This window comes from Chaetodon trifascialis, chromosome 24 (assembly GCF_039877785.1).
Source record: "Chaetodon trifascialis isolate fChaTrf1 chromosome 24, fChaTrf1.hap1, whole genome shotgun sequence".
In the NCBI taxonomy this organism is placed as follows: domain Eukaryota; kingdom Metazoa; phylum Chordata; class Actinopteri; order Chaetodontiformes; family Chaetodontidae; genus Chaetodon; species Chaetodon trifascialis.
Window position 1 is genome coordinate 8,154,458 of NC_092079.1, and position 16,094 is coordinate 8,170,551.

A 16,094-nucleotide genomic window follows, 5' to 3' on the forward strand; every position below is an offset into this window, starting at 1 on the left:
GCCGAATACTTTGACTCCACATTGTGAGTCCTTATTTAACCTCCTAGTTACACATTAACTGCCAAAACTAAAAGTGTCCTGCTCTCCTGCTGCCAAGAAAGCATGCCAAACTTAAGAATGTTATTGCTTGTAATAAATGTCCATCTTCAGTTTCTGATACATTGCACAGTGTATTCATTTATTTCTATAATTTAACTTAAAAAAAAAAAAAAAAAGATATCCTCAATGACTCAGCAACTTTCTGTCTGACTTCTTAAGACCCTGATCAAATTTTCATAACTCAATTCCAGGCAGAGAGGAGATTGGGCGGGGGGGTATAAAAGTGTGTGTTGCCCATAATCAGCTTTCTTTGTCTGATCCAGTTCACTTTGAGTAAAACTGTGGCATTGATGATAGCGCCTGTGCTCCGGCTCTCAAATAGTCGAACCAACTTAGCAAAACCAAAGCTGATAATCATGTTTATTTTTGGTATTCATGTTGCCTGCAATTGCTGCCTCATTTCTTTTTCAATAGCAAACTTCACAAAGATTTATTCTCCTCAAAAACAGAATTCTCAGCAAGAAGGAGAAGTCTGTGCGATATTTTATCTGGCTTTTATTAAACAGGACTTTTTCCATCTATGTGTAAGTATTAAACATTAATTTTTCAGTATATTACAGAATATACCACTTATTGAGCTTGGACGTTAGTTACGGATCTGCCACTTATCAGGGGTCTGGGTCACGGTGGTAGCAGGCAAAGCAAGGTTTTCTATCTCCTTCTGGAGGAGTGCATGCTGGAGGTCGCGGTCTGATGGAGTAACCAGAAGCACGTCCTCTGCAAAGAGCTGAGAAACAGCACTCTCCTGCCCCTGGTTTGCCTTGAGATCCTGCCCCTGAATATCTCAAAAAGAGCTGGTGACAAGGGACAACCCTGGCAGAGCCCGACACCGACTGACTTCCTGCCAAGAATATGGACATGCTCTCATTCTGGTTATATAAGGACCATATGGCTTATAGCAGTGGCTCCAGTACCCCCAACAGGACTCCCTGAGGGAGACAACCCTGCCTACTGCTCCATGACCAGGATGAAATCTGCACCGCTTTGCTTGAATCTGAGGTTGGACAATTGGCCTCTCTTCCCAGGGAGGCTGAGCCGTGCGGTAACCCGAGAAGTGGGAAAACTGGAATCTAGACATCTCGAGGTGGATCTCATCAACACCTGACGCCTACGTCACGCCTCACAGACCTCAGCCGGGGATGTGGGTGACGCTTCTGTCAAGCGTTCAAAACTCTGCCTCCTCCACGTGATAACAACTGAACCGTCTCTATGACAACTGAGCAAAGCCCTTCAGCTGATGAAAGCCATGAAATCAGGCTGGAACATTTCCAGTAAGTGGGCATTTTGTTAAGATTTGTTATTCATTGCTGCTCTTACTGCACATTTTCCAGTCATCCTCACATTGCAGTTTGTTTAAACAGTGATTACCTCAAGTGCAGCGTTTATTTCTTTTGTGTGCTAATGTTCCTTTATCGTCCACAGTGCTTCTAAATGAGGTCAAATCCAATGCAAGAGATTAATCGGCGTGTTTCTCATTGCACCGCTCCACTGTTTGCTCATCACACACTGGAGGCACTGAGAAGGTTCAGCACCGTTGCTGTAACTCATGTACGCTGTCTCTTTCCCACTGTATCAGTATCACAGTGAGCGGGAGCACCCTCCCCTCCCTGTTGTGTGCTCCCTTATCTGTTTCTTCTCTATTACTTTCACTCATCCCCTCCGTCTTTCTCCTCCTTGTTCCAGTCCTTCTGCTCAGTCTCAAATGCTTCAGGTTGTATCTGTCCGTGTGTCTGTCACTTCTCTTTCTTTCCCTTTCTTTCATGCCCTCTCTCTCCCAGACAGTTGACTGGTATGGCGACACCAGGCTGCATGTATTTTTAGCGCTGCCACAGATGGGGCCATGGCAGCATGTCAGAGACCAGAATGTTCTTTATCTCAGCTGTCAGGCTGTTCCCCGGGACCAAAATGGATCCCGTCCACTTTGGGGGAGGAAGGTGAGGACGGGGAGAGGCATTTCTTTCCCTCCACTCTTCAAATTGAGGTTTTAATTGGGTCGTTTGGCTCGACTAAGCAACTTCTACTGTTGAAGGAGTGGACGGGGCGAAAGGAAAGGATCGCAGTTGCCCTGTCATTTCCTCTGCGGGAGCTGTATCCAAACCTGTGATCAAGCGGAGGTGAAATTGCAGGCCGTGCCTCGGCAGAAAATAAAATTTATCACAAAAACAAACTCCCTGAAAGAACCAAGAACATCAGATATCAGTACGTTCTGCCAGGCTGGTCATAAATAAAATACATGTTGTCCAACATGCTGCATTTTGTAGCGGGGAGATGATTCAGCTTTACTTCTGTCAAATGATGATATGATGTGATGTCCAGCCCAGGCTTTAGCCACAGCCAAAAGCAGACCTGTGCAGCTGTACATTCAACATGCCCCCTGGTAAAACGTTGAACATGCACAGCTGGGGAGTAACCATTTGATTCCCTCACAACCTCCAAACGCAGTGATACCAGTAAGCAGGTCTCTCCGACTCTGAACAGTTTTTTTTTTAATGCAGGGGGAGTAGAAAAATATGCTGCAGGCTACGACTGGGGGTCAAGTGGTCAGCTTTGTGCATCACAGTTTGGTGTCTGCTGAGACTCTCTGCTGGCGTTCACACACTCTGGAACACACGACTGTCCAGGTGAATATCAAGGAGGGCTGGGTGAAAGATGGAAGGGGGATGCTGGCGATGAGTGGGAGAAGCTGAGAGAGGTGACTGTGGGGCAGAGAAGTCAGAAGTGATCCAGAGTTTGGTTTGTCAGTCAGATTGTGTGCAGTTGATCACATTCAGGTGTGTGAATGACTTTGTGGCACTCATACTAAAACACAGAGCAAGAACTTTCTTCTGCACAGTGAGAACTTTTACTTTTGATGCTTTTTTAAGTACATTTTTCTGATAATGCTCCTATGCTTTTGCTTAAGTTTTAAACATTTCTTCCACCACTGGCTTTTTCATTGCATTTGTTGGCAGTAAGAAACAATGTAGAATATCAGCAGCTTTATCCTTCAGAAGTGTGACGTGCAACAAAATGGAAATGAGTGACTCGATAGCAGCCTGCAAAATGTGGTCTGAGCTTGGATGTTTCCTTATGCTAAGAACAAATGATGATCAATATCGCCTCTAATTAATATTTTTTTCTGCGTGAAGCTGATTTTCCCAGCGGCACAGTGGGAGGGAGCCTTGGCTCAATAATGTGTCTTTCAACAAGGAGCTCTAATCAAGCCCGAAGGTCTCCTTCTGAGTCTTGTTTCATCGTGAGCCTAATTTCCATTCCCTGTCCCTCAAGGCAAGGTAAAACAGTCCCGAGGTGTAAGAGCAAAGGCTCTATACTTTGTACCGCATGGCTAGCCTTCACCTGCAGCTCGGCCAATTGATATGGAAATGACGGGCAGCCAAGTTTTTTTGACTGAAGGGAAATAATGAGCATGCACACACACACAAAAAAAAATTGTAAACATAAAAACAGCAGAGTGACAGTGATGACTGCAGCAAATGTGGTGTTTGGTCCAGTCTAATTGTCAGCTTCATTTGCACTTTTCAATGCCAAGGTTACACAACTCATCGAGATGGGGGTCATAGACGGACAGCAGAAACGATCAGCTGCATAGAAGCAACTCAAAATGTCACATGAGGTCTTTCACTCCACAGTTCAAGGCTCGGAAAACTTGTATGTTATCTTAAATGCGAAGCAAAGGCCTTATTATCCAGACAGTCTGTATTAAATAGGCTGTAAAATGTGAGGAAAACACTTAAATGATTAATGTTTTTTCTAAATCTTTCAACCCTTGATTTCTATTGTTTCTAATGAAAGCATTATCCATCCCTTGAGTCACAAAGGATTGCCTGCTAAAAACATGCCTGTACGCTTGTGGGAACCTACTGAAGTGAAACTACCATTTGGTCCATAGCATAGTTTAATTAGGACTCAGTTTTGATGAAGTCTGGAGCAGCGAAAACTAGAGAGAATTCAGATGAAACGTGGTAGACAGGGGAGAAGGGGAAGTGATTGAGGCACATTAACAAAGAGAGAACAGGAATCAAAGCCCTTCAGAGGACGCGTCCCACTGCGCTCTCCTTTGAATGTGCAATGTCTCGCTGCCACAAGAATGTACTTTTTTCCGTGAATTGTGCAATTCATCGGGAAGAATATTCAAAGCGGAGATTACAGGGCTTGGTGCAGCTTCCATCTCTGCAAGAAGTGAGAATGTGGAACACCAGCAGCGAGACTCAGCAGCGTGCCAATCAATACCAGCACCGTGTTCTGTGTGACCACAGTAATTATCATCACCATTCGCAGGAATGCCATGTTGTTTGGGTTTCGCAGAAGGTCAAGAGCAGACTGGTGGCACATGGCGTTTCCATGGCACCAGTGTGCATGTGCGCCACCAGGTGATGTGTTTACGCTCGTCTGATTTGGTTGGAAGTCATCGGCATCATCAGCGTCGAGCTGTCATCGGAGGTGAAAGTTTAGCTCTGGTGCCTTCCTTCAATGTTTTATGCATTTTCTTTTTCCAATTTTGCTTTAATGTTTCTAAATGTCAGACTCTGCTCCCTGCTGATGTTTGGAAGCTCAATTTTGAATTGCATTTCCAAACCTCAAGAGTGAACTGAGAGACTCTGCCATGGCTTATAGGAATGTAAGAATATTTCTCAAAACTAAATTTCCTGAAAGGAACATGAAATGGGCCAGAATGTATTTATTGATATGTATTGTGAAGCAAAGAGACAGAAATAAACCATTTGTGGATTAAGCAGAAGGCTACCTGACTTGAAGAAATTGTTTACAATCTAAGCAACAAAGTTCATTGTTGAGCTTGGAAACAGTTCCCTCAAATCAGGGACAACTTACTACCTTTTTCAGGGCTTTCTGTATTTATCTGTCCCAGTTGAATCGGACGAGCAGTGCGCCTTCTGAAGCTTAACTTTTAAGTCAACATGGAAGAGCTATCTGAAGAATAAAATGGGTCTGTTGAGCTCACATGTCAACAAACCATCTCCATGAGATCTCAGCAACAAAGTGTGATCCAGCAGGCAGCTCTGGAAAGGACTGATAAGTGGACCTGGTACTACATGTGAGACTTTGTGTGTGTGTGTTAGCGCTTCACTTTGCCCCTTTTTTGTCTAAGATGATTGCTTTTTTATGTTTCACATTTTTTCTCTTTAGCTTTTCCATTTTTATGTATATTTAGAATATTTTTTCCACTCACACAGCAATTTCCCCAGTTTTGGGAGCTGTAGTAATACTTCCGCGGCAGTAGGTGGCAGCAGCGCGCGGGCTCACACAACGAACCAAAAGACGAACATTAACAGTACAGCACTTGCAGAGGTAGTACACTGACCTGTCAGTGTTTAAATATTTCTGCTATGGCTTCAGTCTTGATTGAGTATAGTTGTATATTTGGAATTCATAATTTATGTTATTCTGCTTTCTTTGACGACGCTTGTACAGAGAAGGGTTCACGTTAGCTTTAGCGGTGCAGCTAAGCTAGCAAGCTATGTAAACAGGTCTGTGTGAGTGGGTGTGTGTAGCCCTGCAGAACAGGCTTACTGTGTCATGTGGCTTTGTATTCTGTTTTAAGATCGATACCTCTTTTTTTTAGCCTCATTTCTATTCTATTCCAGTCGTCTCTTCCTCCTCGTGCGCCTCATATTGCCTCATCTCTCCGCAGATTGTTAATTTGTACCTGACCCAGATAGACAGCAGTGCTGTAGAGCTGTTAAAATGGACACAAGAGCCTTGAAGAATCCATATCACGACTATGATGGGAGCCCCGCGTCCACGCAGGCGTTTTTTGACTCTGGTGGAAAGGTAATGCATGAAGAATGTGTGGGCAGGTGAAGTGTGTGTGCGTGTGATTCACGTACACTGACCCTCATGATTTTAATTTTGCCGCACCTTCAGCTCACATCAGAGTTTGCCCAGCGGCTGAACAGCAAGATCAGTGAGCTTTTAGCTGTCATGGAAAACGGGCTGAAGTCTGCTGACCCAAGAGATTGCACCAGTTACACTGGCTGGGCAGGTGATGACACCATTACACATCTGGCCTAAGTGACATCATGTGGTCTGATTGCGAGGACCTGCAGTGGTCTGACTGTGTGGGAGGTGAATGTCAGGAGGCAGGGTTGCACATATGACTGTGGACAGACATCTTTCTTTTGCAGTTGGCATAAATGTTTCAGGGGGATTTCATGCATGAATATGCTTTGTTAATTTTAATTAATCCATTATAAAATGTTAATCCCATTGGAGCTAAAGCCAGAGATTCTTTGGCTTTTTTGCTTAAAAAAGGTTCCCAAATGTGCAGCCTTCCTTCAGTTGTGGTTTGAAGCAGGAGACATTTCGGGGGTTTGATGGCAACAATAACATGTATGTGTCTGTCTGTCCGTCCACAGGCATTGCTCTGCTCTACCTGCACCTCCACAATACATTCAAGGACCCCTTCTTCCTTCAGAAAGCACTGGAATACGTCAGCCGCAGTCTGAAGTGCTTGACCCGCCGTCACGACGTCACCTTCCTGTGTGGGGATGTGGGACCCCTGGCTGTCGCCGCTGTGGTCTACCATCGCCTGCAGAGGGTGCAAGAGACTGACGAGTGCATTAACAGGCAGGTCTTGAATGCACAGTTATCCTTTTGTTTTGAGATATTTGCTGGGATGATGGGAAGTGTCAATTCTTTTTGACGTAGCATACAGTCCCAGATCATCATAAAAAGCTCATTGGACATGAGAAAAGATCATCCTGACTCCCGTATTTCATGTTTCCTGTGCCGCTCTCCCAGACTGCTGCAGTTTCACCAGACCGTGGCGAACGGTGCAAGCGGGCTGCCTGACGAGCTGCTCTATGGGCGGATGGGCTACCTCTACTCCCTCGTCTTCATCAACCAGCAGCTCGGGCAAGACCGGATCCCACTGCAGTACATCCAGCAGGTGGGTCAGAAGCAGGGCACAGCCTGACAACAACTACACTGTTATCCGAGTTGGCGCAGAAGGATTTTTTTTTTCTAGGACAGGCCGACTGATCATCCATGACTCTGTAGACAGGACTCCCCTTAATGGTACATACAGCTGCAGCAACCATAGGCAGAGAGGAATGAGCCTAATTGGATGAAGGGTTTGGGAATAACTAAAGGAGAAGAGAGGAAATGGACATATGGAAAAATGCTTCTCTAATTTCTAGGTTACTGCCTGCGATCTTGATTTGCCGTCGGTCGCTAATTTGCTCGCTCTTGCGCATATTGATGTCCAAATCACTCTAATTCGTCTCCATTGATTTCTTTCAATTCTCCAGATTAGGTGTGTTTGTGAGCCGGGGTGTGTTGTTTCCTTCCTCAGATCAGCGAGGCCGTGCTTGTGTCAGGCGAGAGCCTCAGCAGGAAGTTCAGAGTCCAGAATGACAGCCCTCTGATGTACGAATGGTATCAGGAGCAGTATGTTGGCGCCGCCCACGGCCTGGCTGGCATCTACTACTATCTCATGCAGGTAGTCTTGAGCTTAATATGAGGCGTATTTGGGAGCTTTTGGAGCTTTTTTATAGGAACAAAACTACACTGAAGCTTCTTACTCATTCACCGCCTGTGGTCTGACCTCACAGCCGGGCTTCGTCTGCACGGAGGAGCGTGTGCACAGGCTGGTGAAGCCCAGCGTGGACTACGTCTGCCGTCTCAAGTTCCCCACAGGAAACTACCCTCCGTGCATCGGGGACGACCGGGACCTGCTGGTGCACTGGTGCCACGGAGCCCCAGGGGTGGTCTACATGCTCCTGCAGGCATACAAGGTAAACGCTGAAGAGTCCAGTCTTTTAGCACAGTTCGTTTATGGAGTCACAGGGCCATCTTGTGGTGGAGTTTAGTCACTTTCTGGTTGTATTTCAGCTGGTGGGGTGTTGATAGGTTTTTGTTTTTCAGTCAGCCTGACAAGAAAAAGTACATTATTAAGAAAAACTACCTTCATTTTGAAATATTTCCTGTCTTATCTTGTTCCATTTATGCAGCAGCAAAAGGGTTTCTCCAACCTAAGCTTTGCCAATTAAAATGGACAAAAACGTTTGAATTTCACCTTTCTTCCTGTCCGGTTGCAGGCCTTTGGAGTGCCTCAGTACATGCTGGACGCCCTACAGTGTGGAGAGGTGGTGTGGCACTGCGGCTTGTTGAGGAAGGGCTACGGGCTGTGCCACGGCGCGGCGGGCAATGCCTACACCTTCCTGGCCCTCTACCGACAAACACAGGACCCCAAGCACCTTTACAGAGCCTGCATGGTGAGAGCACATGAAAGAGAAATCAGTATGCATCATTCACACAGTGCAGCCGCCATTTATATGATATTAATTGTGGCACTCCTGGAGTGCGTCCGTTAATTAGTGCCCAAATACCTGATTAATGCCTCAGCAGTTTGACATGATGAGTTATTTTCTCATCCTGCTGGGTAGAAGAACACTTTATCTATGAAAGTTCATTTTATTTTATGAATTATACACATAGAGCGCCTCTCCCCAAATATATACATTTTAGAGGGACTTAAACATAGATAATAGATAATAGATAATAAGAAAGATAAGATTTCATCAAAATCGAAGTATTTCATATCGACCTGCTCTGTATTTCTCTCCTGTCTTGAAAAGTGTATTGGCACAAACAGAAGAGGTCATTTTATCGTTGTTTTTGGGGCCTTTATATTGTCTTTCCTCGGCTTTCTCTGACTTTGATCGTGAAAGTCGCATTAAAGTCAGCTCAAAGCACGTAGCCAAAGGGGCTACGGCTGCTCGCCAGCATTAAAATCGAACGTTATTCCAGATCCGCGGGGGGGGGCATGTGGGACGCGGGGCCTTTTATGTTTATTGACAGCAGGATGGGAGCAGGCTCGAGCGAGGCGGCGAGCAAGCTCTCTTTTGGATGCGCTCCAGGTAGCTCAAGTCCCGCCTCATTAATATGAATCCGCTCATCGAGGACGGAAATAGACCCTTCGGATGTCACGCCTAAGCTGTCAGTGCAGCAGGGCATTGTGGTCCTAATCTGATACCTCGGCAGATGATAGCATTTCGCTAAGCGGAGCACAATTTTTAGCCGTTGTTGACATTGCTCGCTATTCTCCTGGGACAGCTCAGCTGCAGTCCACAGTGTTGTTATGACACCACCTCTCTCTCTCCCTCCCTCTCCAGTTTGCAGACTGGTGCATGAACTACGGCAAACACGGATGCCGAGTACCAGACACTCCCTTCTCTCTTTTTGAAGGTACATGATCCTAATACTGACACGACTGCTGTGGATCACTTTATATATGCTTTATATGGTAGCATCATCCCTAGTATGGTGTTTCCTCAACAACTGTCCTTTCTCCAGCTGCAAACTCACCGTGTCACTTCCTGTTTACAGGCATGGCCGGCACCATCTACTTCCTGGTCGACCTTCTGCAGCCAATGAAAGCAAGGTTCCCTGCCTTTGAAGTGTAGAGGTCTCCCCACATGTAGTCCTCCCCAGCACCCACACTGTGGGAAAATACAACCAGAAGACCCACACTTGTGCTCTCTGTCACGCTCACGCAGAAAAACACGTCATCCGGATCAGTGAAATCCCGGGACTGACTTCGACTCCCGCTCTCTCACACGGTGTGCCATGTTTTCCCCGCTCCTTCTCTTCTGGGAAATTGACGTGTTATTAACAGGATGAATCCAATACTCACACCTCGGCTGCATAATTATCTCAAAGATGCTTATCTCGAAGATTTGTGTTTCAATTAAACTCTTTGCTTTATTAGGTCAAGTTAAGGCTGTTGCTCGGATTGTGTCGTCTTTGAGGGTTTGAATAAAAAAAACAAACTAATTTTCATTTCAAGACTGTCAAAACGTCAGATTAAATTGTGAGGAAATGAAATGTTTTGTTAACACAACTGTATATCCTGTAAGTCTGATATGCTAAAAAGGGAAATTAATGCTTTAGTTTGCTATCCCGTTAACAGCCAAGCTACTTACAATGCACGAAATATAAAACAGTACAAGCTGTGTCATGTGTTCAGGGATTAACCCCAAAGTGTAAACTGTTGCCTGTCCTTTGCACTGTCTGAGCAATAAATAGTGGGTCTTTTTACAGCTGTTGCACTGCAGTGAACTTTGCGCCCTGCTCTTGTTTTGGTGTCGCCATGCAGCAGCAAAGAGAGGCCACACGGGGGCAGCAGAGAGCTGTGAGTGAAGACCTGACAGCAGGCAAACGAGGTACATTCACCGGTACCAAAAGAGGTTCACCTTGAAACCTGGTCGCGTCATTGGTAGGGCATATGACAGTCAGATTTTATGCTAATCAGGCTAACTAACCCTGGAATGACCTGCTTTGACATCTTTGACAGCAATTTAAGGCATTTCGCTCACAATTGAAGCCACTTGTCACAGTGACGAGTGTCTAAAATCCTCCAGCCCGCCCTCCTCGGGCCACCTTGGCTCAGCTGGTCTGAGCTCTATTCCAAATAAGGCTCATGTAACACCCCTGAAAACCAAGCAGCGACACAATGCCACCGCTCTTTTTTAAGCCCCCTGCCCATGCTTCTCTTTGACCTGACGCCAGCTGAGGTCTTGGAGGGCCAAAGAGGAGGGTCGGCAGGTTTGGGGAGATGCGTACTGTACGGAAGGGTCTTGAGGAGCAGGAGCGTTCTTTCTCTCCACCCCCAGCAAATGTAGGAGAAACCAAACCCCTCGGGCAGGAATGGGAGTAAAAATAGAGCTCATCTGTCCGGGGGGTGCGGCCTCCTGGGCGTCTTTCCCGGTGGTGTGCACACAACAGCTCCTCACACTGGTCCTGTGTCTGTCTGTCCTTCATAGCAAACCTTTTTTTTTTAAGCCAAATCCACCTGTGTTCATAAGGCCACAGTCAGATGCTTTAAGTATATAAACATTTGCATGTCTGCCATGTTGACTGATGGCTTTCGAGCAGATGAGAATACTGAACAGAGGCAGTTTCAGGGGTGGAGGTGAATCTCAGATATTATGGAATATATCTGGTGAAAGTGTGAAGCAAGTCAGGAATTGTTGCTCTTCGCTGAAGTGAAAAATAGTCTTTTATTTCTGACTTTATCTATTTCACTTATACTTTTATGCTTTCTCCAATTGGTGCTGTTGTTTTGACAAAAGTAAGTGGACCTGAAACGTTCTGTCAAACTTCTGTGTCCATATTCAAGAATGAACTTTCTCTTTTGGTAAATAGTGTACCGAACACCAGAATGTCTACAGTGCTTCCAACAAAAACCAGCCGGAGGCCATTGTTTTTATTTGGAGCAGGAATTTCGCCGCTTTTTCCTAATTTCCTGTTTTTGAGTGGCGCTGTCTTCCAGATGAAATCCATCAGAAATGGACTCTTGTGCATTAGCTCTCCAGCCAGTGTTAATTGTCTCCTTTTGTATGTGCTGCAATAATGACAGATTGCTCATGATATCTCCGTCAGCACCATGGAGAGCTCAGGTGGAGCCGGGAAGGTCAGTGAAGCAGCTCTGTGCTCAGGTCATTTAAGCTCTGTAAATTATGTAATTAAGTCTTTCCTTCTGCCTAATTGAGTCTAATTGAGCCTATTCTGATCATTTTATACCCTCAATTTCACTCCAGTTACTCAAGTTACTGTGCATTTAGATTAATAATCCCCAAAAAATGCAGGATTTTTACTTGTGTTTCTACACTGTGGTATTACTGCTTTTACTGAAGTCCAAGATGTGAGTACTTCTTCCACCTCTGGGTACATGTTGCAGATAATCTAGTGCATTTTCTCTGATTTTTTGAGGGACTTTTCCGCTGATGAGTTGACTTCTTTCGCGCCTGTCTGAATGGAATCAGCTTTTCAAACACTTTCTGCCCTGCAGCGATTTAACCATAAGAGGAGGAGAAGAAGTGTGACTGTTTAAAAATACCGCCTTGTAAATGAGCTCTCTGGAGCTGCTCTGAAGCGGACCACTCGCCGGCCGGCTTTTCCCGCGCTGTCTCTCGCAGCTCAACCTTGAATCTCCATCAAACGAGAAAAACTTTCGGCGTCAAGCCAGTGGAATCATGTCATCGTCGGAGAAATCAGTTGGAAAACCGTTTCAGGTCTTGACAGACAAGGGAGGTCTTGACACAGTTATTTCTACTTCTAAAAATACCCCTGTCCCCTTCTAAAGGCCTACCCCCACTGCTCTCCTTTCCGTGTGCCCTAAGAAAGTTAAAGATGTTCCAGCGTGTCATCTGAGCCGCCCTATTAGCATACGTGACATCACATGTCCGGGATAAATAAGAGGGGGCTTGACCATGGCTTAGGACCACTCTGTCTTGGGACTCCAGCTTCTCTTCTCCTTTCTTTCCTCCCGCTCCAGCTCTCCAAAATGGTGTGTACAAAATTGTATTCTGGACCGTTTGGGTGGGGCGGGACCGATGGAGTTACTTTTTTTGGTTTTTGCCTACCAGGGACAGTTGCTTGTGGCATGGGTTTGGATACCAGCTCTCCAAAATAAGTCCAAAATTGGGATTTTTTTTCTCTATTGGCATCAAAAATCATGTTAGGGAAGAGAAATCAAGACAAAATTTTCGTAAAAGTTGAAGCTTGAGAGGCCCAGGACCACCGTCTTGAAATACATCAGCATTTCTTTGATTGTAGGCTGAAAGCTAAATGCAAGGAACCCGTAACTTCACCATCCATCTTCTGCATTTAGTGCGGTTCTTGTGAGGGAATCTGACATGACCTGAATTTTGTCTGTTGCATACTCCTAAATCCTTTGCTCTCATTCGTCTCTCTGTGTTCTGTGTATTTACGTGTTTGTCGACGTCCCTTCTCATTTGTGTATGTGTGCGTCTCTGGCCTGTGTTCCCACGTGACAGACTGAGTTCACACCGGACCAGATTGAGGGTAAGTGGAGAATGAGCGAGATCCATCCTCAGTCCCTTACAGATATAACCTGGCATGTGAAAAATGAGTTGGGAGAACGGCGCTCGCTCATCCCCATGCAGGGTGACGTACTTCAGTGTGCCCCCGTCATCAGTCATTTCTCAGCAATTGTTTCCCTAAACAATCTCCCAGAGTAGCTGCAGGCTCGCCTCGTTGAGCCTTTAGTCCAAATTAACTGCTAAAAGGTGGACGTAGGGATGAAGAAACTTCCAGGCTGCCAGCGGACATGCCATTCCACGGATTTGTCCAGTTGTCGAGGAGGATCTGAGATATGTCTATTCTAAGCCTGGTCTTGCAGCCCACAGGGGGCCTTGCACAGCAGAGGTGTTAACTGCCAGGTCAAGGCTTAAGATGCAGGCCCGGTGGCATCCTCTTACCCCAGGAATCCAAGCTGTGATCCCCTTGCACCATCCCCAACCCTTTTGTTCAGCGCTGAAAGACGTGTCCTCTATAAACATTCCCTCATGTTTGGCAGAGGGCATTTCTTTCTGACATTGTAACATCAGGGCTGTTCACCTCGAAGTTTCCCAAATGGGCATCTTAGAGTTGCAGGGCAAAGCTCAAAATGCGTCCTATCAGGTCCATCTCTACGTGGATTTGCTTTCTGCCCAAACAAGAAAAAAAAAGCTGCCTCTGCATGTTGGGGTACATGTATACCACAAGCTAGTTGCCAGCAGAATATATGCAAGGTGTCGATTACGTCGCAGTCAGCATTCTCGCGTTAAACTCGAGCAGGGCCACTGGGCCATGCCTCTATATGGCTTGAGTTCCTCTGTAGGGGTGTATCAGTTTGCTCCCATCGCCTTAAATTCCTCCCAAATGCAACTGGAGGCAGGAATGGAGAGGGCCCGGGGGTGGGGGCCGCCACAGCTGTTCCTGCTGCTGCTGTTCAGAAGCTACATGAGCATTAATCTGTCAAAAAGGTCACTTTGAGTTGGCCTCCTGCATGGAATCATAGAAATAGCCAACCTTGCTCAGGCCCCAGTCGGTACCTCTCCTCTTCCTCAGCTGTCGCTCCCTTTTAGCTGGGGACAATGACAGAAGTATGTGGCTTCTCCTCCCAACACAGTGTGACACCACATAGCTGCCATAGCTGACTGAGATCCCTGTAATGAAAACTTTACATTATGAACATTGATGTCAGCCAGACGTATCAAATCTAACTTCTTGACTGCAACATAAAGCAGCCTTGACAGTTTTTTCTTTTTTTAACATTTTGGCTTTTGATTGAGGTCTTTTTCCAAAGCACCTTGTGCTGCATTGACCCCCCCAGATATCTTCAAACTCATGTATTTTTGTGTTCTTGTCACCGACTCGTGTCTGTGCTTTGTAACTCAAAGTTCTCTCTTGACTCTTCCTTCCTGACCAGACTTCAAGGAGGCTTTTGGTCTCTTTGACAGAGTTGGTGACAGCCAGGTGGCCTTCAACCAGGTGGCCGACATCATGCGCGCTCTGGGCCAGAACCCCACCAACAAGGACGTTGCAAAGATTCTGGGCAACCCCAGCGCCGACGGTAAGGCCCCTGCCGCGCTGCATGGACAATCCAGCCGCAAAAGATCCTTTCTGTGCAGTCTGAACGCAAAAGCGGTGGCATAACGACGCCCTTTTTGTGACCTTTATTCAACAGACATGGCCAACAAGAGGCTCAACTTCGACGCTTTCCTGCCCATGCTGAAGGAGGTTGATGCCCTCCCAAAGGGTACCTACGATGACTACGTTGAGGGCCTGCGCGTCTTCGACAAGGAGGGCAACGGCACAGTCATGGGCGCTGAGCTGCGTATCGTGCTGTCCACTCTGGGTGAGTCTCAAGTCACCTTCCCCAAATATAGAAGTGCACAAATATAGGTTGCTTGGCGTGCGCAGTATGTGACACGGAGAGCGCCTCCTTGACACGGATCCCTGTGTGTCCGCAGGAGAGAAGATGACTGAGCCTGAGATTGATGCCCTCATGGCCGGCCAGGAGGACGAGAATGGCAGTGTGCACTATGAGGGTGAGCCTTGATTTCCCACCATGCCTTCTCTCTTTCCTTCTTTTTTAACACGTATGCCAAAAGATTTTAACGTATGGGTTTGTCCCTGTCCAGCTTTCGTCAAGCACATCCTGTCCGTGTAAGAGTGCTGAAGAAACTGTAGCTCACCTACAGACAGCCCAGCGGTGTTCAGGACATCTACACTGTGTCAAAGACCAACCAAGGAAAGACAAGGACTATGTACAAGGGATGTTGAAGCAAACCCATCTTGTTGTTTTATTTTGTTTTCCTTTCCATTTTGTCTCAAATCCTCCTCTCTCGGGACACCACCATCGCATCTCTATCGTAGACCCCCATCACTCGGCCTCTTCTCCAACCGGGACAGGTCTCCACTCGCCGCATGGGGTGAGGAACGGGGGAGTAGGGGTGACCGCTCATCAAGTGAGGGTCGATCCCTCCCTTCCCACTGCCACCTCATTCAGTCACGCCATCACTGGCCCAGCAATACCAAAGGTGCTGGAGAGTGGTTGTGGATAGACCGCCGAAAGTCTCCCAGTTTCCCTGAAAAGTTTTATTTATTGTCACTCTGTTCATGTCAGAATAAACTTTTCCAACGTACATCCCATCAGGGTTGATTCTTGATCTCTCATTGCCTCTCATGCCTCTCTGCTTCAGTGCAGAAGTTAAAGCAGGACCATGTGACTTTTGAAAGTGTGTGTGTGTGTGTGTGTGTGTGTGTGTGTGTGTGTGTGTGTGTGTGTGTGTGTGTATGTGTGTGTGGACACACGGCAGCAAGAAGAATTTACATGAAGATCCAGAGATAATGAAAAAATAAACTATTATGCACATACAAACAAGTGCAAACAAGAAGGTGCATATATAAAGCTGGTTAATTATGATTGGCTGTAAAGGATGAAAATTAATTGTCTGGACAGAACTGCAGGAAATCTATCAGAAAAAAAGAATAAAGTTCATTCTGTGTTTAACATCTTAATCAGCAGTTTGTTAAATGCGGTTTGGTATATATGACGTTAGTTTGTTGTCTGAATGTGAGCCAAAGCTTTACCTAAACTCATGCAGAGGTGGTGCTAATTTGAATTGCCAAATATAATGTCAAATTTACTTTTCAAAAAACACACAAAGATAGATGGAAATACT

The 16,094-nt window shown here is 46.1% G+C and overlaps 2 protein-coding genes across 4 annotated transcripts; both read left to right on the forward strand.

Annotated features, from left to right (window-relative positions):
• Window positions 1-1,035: 1,035 nt before the first annotated feature.
• On the forward strand, window positions 1,036-9,993 carry lancl1 (LanC antibiotic synthetase component C-like 1 (bacterial)). Of its 3 annotated transcripts, XM_070993995.1 has the most exons (11): window positions 4,901-5,152; window positions 5,292-5,406; window positions 5,750-5,889; window positions 5,983-6,100; window positions 6,474-6,684; window positions 6,859-7,006; window positions 7,412-7,558; window positions 7,671-7,853; window positions 8,157-8,333; window positions 9,234-9,306; window positions 9,448-9,993. In XM_070993995.1, exons 3-11 carry the CDS (start codon window positions 5,803-5,805, stop codon window positions 9,522-9,524), a joined length of 1,221 nt encoding a protein of 406 aa, XP_070850096.1. In that variant the 5' UTR covers window positions 4,901-5,152; window positions 5,292-5,406; window positions 5,750-5,802; the 3' UTR covers window positions 9,525-9,993. The 3 variants fall into 3 exon arrangements, with proteins under 3 accessions (XP_070850098.1, XP_070850096.1, XP_070850097.1); XM_070993997.1 differs by lacking the exons at window positions 4,901-5,152; window positions 5,292-5,406 and adding an exon at window positions 1,036-1,370; XM_070993996.1 differs by lacking the exon at window positions 4,901-5,152 and having other exon boundaries at window positions 5,384-5,585.
• Window positions 9,994-10,166: 173 nt separating this feature from the next.
• Window positions 10,167-15,225, forward strand: mylz3 (myosin, light polypeptide 3, skeletal muscle). The gene is made up of 7 exons (XM_070993998.1): window positions 10,167-10,283; window positions 11,480-12,409; window positions 12,900-12,927; window positions 14,336-14,479; window positions 14,594-14,764; window positions 14,880-14,957; window positions 15,051-15,225. Exons 2-7 carry the CDS (start codon window positions 12,302-12,304, stop codon window positions 15,077-15,079), a joined length of 558 nt encoding a protein of 185 aa, XP_070850099.1. The 5' UTR covers window positions 10,167-10,283; window positions 11,480-12,301; the 3' UTR covers window positions 15,080-15,225.
• The last annotated feature ends 869 nt before the right edge of the window (window positions 15,226-16,094 follow it).